This window comes from Montipora capricornis, chromosome 1, assembly GCF_036669925.1.
Source record: "Montipora capricornis isolate CH-2021 chromosome 1, ASM3666992v2, whole genome shotgun sequence".
In the NCBI taxonomy this organism is placed as follows: domain Eukaryota; kingdom Metazoa; phylum Cnidaria; class Anthozoa; order Scleractinia; family Acroporidae; genus Montipora; species Montipora capricornis.
Genome location: NC_090883.1, coordinates 50,616,227 through 50,621,194, shown reverse-complemented (window position 1 = coordinate 50,621,194; position 4,968 = coordinate 50,616,227). Strand labels below are relative to the sequence as shown.

Genomic DNA, 4,968 nt, shown 5'->3' with positions numbered 1-4,968 from the left:
TTGTTCTTAAAAAAGTCACTCCCGAAAGAATGTATGGAATTGAAGCCTCCCTTTTCCTTGGAAAAATAGAGGTACTATTATTTTTATGAGATGTAAAAATTCTTAAGCCATTACAAAAGATTGTTCTCATTTTATCCAAACTCGTATAAATATAAGACAGTAAGCTTGACATGGCCAAACTCTCTTTAGTGGTCATAAAGACTAGGTATTTGAATTGCAACAAGGATCCAGAATCAGTGATCTTGATGGAGTGCAAACTTAGTTTCACAGTAAGTGAAGAGAACAGTTACATTTTATTTTATCTTTGATACCCTTTTAGCTAAAATTTAAGCATCGGGAAAGATTTTTAGGCCGTACCTTTAAGTAGAAAAAGTTACCAAATTAAATGCAGGGTGAATGACAATGACATACCCGCAGGAAGACAGTGGACTCTACTTCTATGCTTTTCTGACAATCAACAATTACTAGTCATGCTTGAGAGTGCGTGGAAACATATAGTAAAATATTACAGTAACACTTAGGACTCAAGCATAGTTACTCGTAGCAACATAAAAGCAAACAAAGTTGTTAAGTGTCCAACCAAACGTTTTTCTACTGTTAAAAATGTTATGGGTATCTCAGTTTGATTTTGCTTTTGCTTTCCTCTTATGGTAAACCGTTTAGATTTTGCCAAATGCGAGTCTGCATGGTCTCTCGTCAGCGTGCTCGTCGAAGTACTCCAAGCATTTATGACTCCGCGTAGAAAACGAATTAATTCTCTCATTTAAGTGCACAGGAACATAAATCACTCATTTTTACCAACCAGACCAATACGCAACACAATTTAGAAATGTGAATCGAAAAGCAAAGAACATAGCCGTTTGTGACGATGTTAATTGAAGAGTCTACAGTGATTAATGGAGCAGGGTAGGTACCATAGTGCTGCATGGGATCTTTTGCTGAACGTTAATCAGATTTCGTCGGCTTCGTGGGAATGCACGCTCGCAAAACTAATGTGGATCGGGTACAACGCCTAACTAAATTTTAGTTTGAGAACAGACCACGTTATTTAGTTTAGCTTGGCTCATCAGTCTCTTTCTATAATTAGCTTGGATTTCTAATTCTAAAAAGTTTTCGTAACATTAATTTGGCTCTGCCTAAATTAGTAGATATTTTTGAACACTTAATTATAAAATACTGCTATAGCTTACAATGACTAATGGTTCACGTCAATAAATCCTATCAGTAAAATAAAAGTAATCCGCTGAATTTCGAGTTCCTTGCACAGAGAGAATTTAGTGAAAAAAAAACGCGTTTAGAAAACCGAAATTAGTGTGGGCGACTAAGTGACTACGTCATTTGAAAAAGTGTGCTCAATTTAAATTCCAGTCCAGTTGGTCATCTGAGCGGAGAAGGCGCATTCAAACCTCTCAATCTCGTCTATTTTCTTTTTGAGATTTATTTCATCGGCCATTTGAGTTGAAATAGTGTAACGTCGCTTTTTTCGGATTGGAAAAGTCGTGCTGTTTGCGATAGCTTGATCGCTTTCAACAGAAGCGAAGCATGTGCAAAGACAGCGTGTTTGTGTCGACGCTCGCAAGAAAATCGAAATGTTTTCTCTCCTAAGAGCAAATTACTGTTGATTCCAATAAAATTTCTGACTGGGAAAACTGTTTGTTCATCATTTTGTCTTGTTAATTCAAAGTTGTCTTTAAAAAGCAAAATTGTGTTGACATCGTCTGTTGACCAAACTTGATTTATGCAAATACAAGCGAAACACGCAGGAGTGGTGTTCACTATTATGTTATAAAAGAAATGGTAAGCGTGCAGCGTGCAACTATCGAGTTATGGACGCACTTGGGAGGTTTGCTAAGCACTCAAGAAGCTAGAGTCGCACTCGGCTATCGCCTCGTGCGACTCTTACGCTTCTCTTGTGCTTAGCAACCTCCCGCGTGCGTCCATAACTCGATAGTTGCACGCTGCACGCTTACCATTTCTTAATTGGCTCTCAGAAGCACTTTTCTCATCAATGCTGATTAAAATCTCCTGGCGTAAGAACATTTGATTTTAACATATTAACAGAAAATGTTTCCTTCGTTGCACTTTAGATTGCAGTTATAGCCCTGTTGGGCTCCGCCGTTAAAATCAATGCCAGATTCGTCACCATCAGTTCAAAACTTAGAAGCGACTCTGATTTGGATAATCTCATTAAAGTTTACTTATCGCAAGGCAACCATCAATCGGGACAACTAAGAGTTAGATGCAATGGAATACTGACAAGGGATCGCCAAGCAAGTAAGTTCTTTACATGGGTATAATATCATTCCATTGTCAATAAATCACTATTAGTCAAAAGTAAAGTATTCTTTCACGAAAATGGTCAATAAAGCAGTAATGTTAAAAAGGCTAAGATGAACACGAGCGTCTGTTTACGTGACGGGATGTGAAGATGAATCAACGAAGCAACTGGTTATCATGTTTAAAGTTCGATTTTCTGGAAATGGTATTTAGGGATTTCACATGTGCATGTGGCTTCTTTCAAATGAAATTTGTATTTCGAAAAAGCCTGAGCTCTATAGTTTTCGATCAAGCAAACCCATCCAAAGTCTGATGAAGAGGTGCTGGAATTTAGACGCGTTCCGGTGGAAAAATGTCAACTTTGTTTCTCCTAGCTATGTAACACTGAAGCCTTGCAAAAGTGGACACCGTTCACACTTAGCACGTAACCAATCTTATGGACTTGTTGCCGTTATTTGATTCTTATTCAAGTTGTGCTGTTGCATTGCATCTTTCCAAACAAGGGTTTAAAATCCTTCCGGTCCCAAACAAGCAATCTGGAATGAAATGTATTCAATTTCTTACAAACAATGAAGAGTATGCACTGAAGGCCATCAGTGACGGAAGTCAATGGAAACTTGTTTTTGAGGTTAGTAATTTTTTTTTTTAATTGTCTCGACGCTTCCTTATTTTACGTCTACTCTCAGCGCAGACAAAAAAAGCACGATCTTCTCGTTCGATTCTCGTACAATTGGGAATTTATCATTCTCGTCGCCAGAGTCTTGGATCGACGTAAGGCTCTGGGAAACTCTATGTACGAGAACATGCGCCGTAGGCTTCTTATAACCAATAATTGGCTGTTTGGAACCTTACGGCGCCTGCTTACTCCTCGTGCTAACATGAATGCACCAATTGGAGTCGCTATCGATTGTTCTTCATGAAAACCAATGAGAATATACTTTGTTATAGTGTTCCCCATAGGTCTCCTCTCCCTCAGTCAATAGAAGAGCTCTGGGGTCGAGATTGGGGAATTTATAGGAAGGAATCTGCGTGGTTTTCAATTTGTTCCCCTCATTAGCAGAAGTCTATCATTTTCAAAACCATGCCAGTCAGCCGACGATAAAGTACTGAATATTGAGAGTATATTGCATAATGAGCTATCTGAGTCTGAAAAAGTGAACCAAATATAATATCTCTGAGCAATGATGCTTTAAAACTTTGAGAATTTTACTAAGAATTTATGGGATCACTAGCGCCTTTGCAACCCAAGAATTTATCAGGCTTTGGTGGCTAATAACTGGCTCGTTCAATCAAAGCTGAGGGTTTACATCGGAGATTTGACTAAGTTTAACGAGTCATTCTATCATTTGAAGTCATTTGTAAATAACGTAATTCCTTCAGTAAGAAAAATCGTCTGTAATGAAACAAAATTTAAACTGAATGACGTTTGCAAGGTTCCCTTACAGATAACATTTTTTTTAAATCGCAAATGGGACGAACCTGGAAAACGTTTAAAACATCATTGGATCTGAATTGTACTCGAGATTGAGCTATTTCCTTTGCATGTTAAATACAGATGCTATGCATTATGAGATTCACTTCTTTGTTCCTTGCTCAATTATAGAAGTGTCAAATATCCCTTCAGGCCTTGGAACAACATGTAACTATTGCCGTTCAATGGGGCAGTGTCAGGCTATTTTAGTCAAACTTCAAAGCACTAAAAGACGTCTTTGCATCAATGAAGACCAAAAAATTATGCCGTAGTTTAACTACCAATAAAAATTGAAGTGTACTGAAGCTATTAATTAACGGTCGTTTGCAGCCAAGTATCGAGAGGATGGAAATGGATTGAAACTTGAAAAAACCGGCCATTTTTTTCAAGTTCGGAGACGATGTCTTCAGAAAGTCGACAAATATTAAATGCGAGTAGCTCTTTGTGCCATAATACATTTCATATCTTCTCAGTGGTTTGTCGGGAATGTTGTACGTGTGAGCTAAAGTGCTAATTAAAATTTTTACATAGTTTTGGCCGGAAAACAGCAAATTTAGTTTGACAGTGCTCCTTTAATAAGTCCTCTTCGAAAGGTTACTGTCAAGAGAAAGTTTGTGATGTCTACTTGTTTAACGTAAATTTAACTCTAACTCTAACGGAGCAATTTTTTTTATTGAAATCATTCACAGAGGCAGGAATGCTCGTCTGCTTATGGCCCGTTTTTGTTCAATGAGACAAAACGGGGCGGAGATTATTCTTGGGAAGCTTCAGGTGTCGGAATGTACCTTTCTTGTCCTGCAGATGACCAAGCTATGTTATCTTTAATTACTGTCCAAGACGCTTCAGAGGACACCAGAATAAAATTCAGCTATAGTTTCATCCGGAATAGAAGAACAAGGAATCATCATTAGGTGTAAGAAAGTGGTAGATACGTTAAGCTACGTTAAATATGTATGTATGATTAAGATAAACCAGCGAAAAGTGCGAACGGTCGTAGTCTTGTGATAAATATTCACACATTGTATAATAAACAATTATTGGATGAGGTTTTTGTGATATCCAGAATAATCAAGGTCGAGGTAAGGGTTATCAGCCGAAGCCGAAGGCTGAGGCTGATAACCCTTACCGAGATGGTACAGAAATTTCCGGGAATTCCGGTCAAAGCGAGAAAAAGAGAAAACCTCGAAAGGTATTACCTTTTTTCCGAAAACATTCCACCG

General features: G+C 38.0%; 1 protein-coding gene across 1 annotated transcript; it reads left to right on the top strand.

The window, feature by feature from the left end:
• The first annotated feature begins 200 nt into the window (after positions 1 to 200).
• Positions 201 to 4,728, top strand: LOC138047398 (uncharacterized). Its single transcript, XM_068894240.1, has 4 exons — positions 201 to 269; positions 2,088 to 2,274; positions 2,781 to 2,905; positions 4,438 to 4,728. Exons 1-4 carry the CDS (start codon positions 246 to 248, stop codon positions 4,657 to 4,659), a joined length of 558 nt encoding a protein of 185 aa, XP_068750341.1. The 5' UTR covers positions 201 to 245; the 3' UTR covers positions 4,660 to 4,728.
• Positions 4,729 to 4,968: the final 240 nt, after the last annotated feature.

Excerpts from the sequence above, each read along its gene's own strand:
- LOC138047398 (XM_068894240.1), top strand. The coding sequence starts at position 246 with ATGGAGTGCAAACTTAGTTTCACA. Across the intron at positions 270-2,087 it reads AGTGCAAACTTAGTTTCACA|ATTGCAGTTATAGCCCTGTT; the intron begins GTAAGTGAAGAG and ends GTTGCACTTTAG. Across the intron at positions 2,906-4,437 it reads AATGGAAACTTGTTTTTGAG|AGGCAGGAATGCTCGTCTGC; the intron begins GTTAGTAATTTT and ends AATCATTCACAG.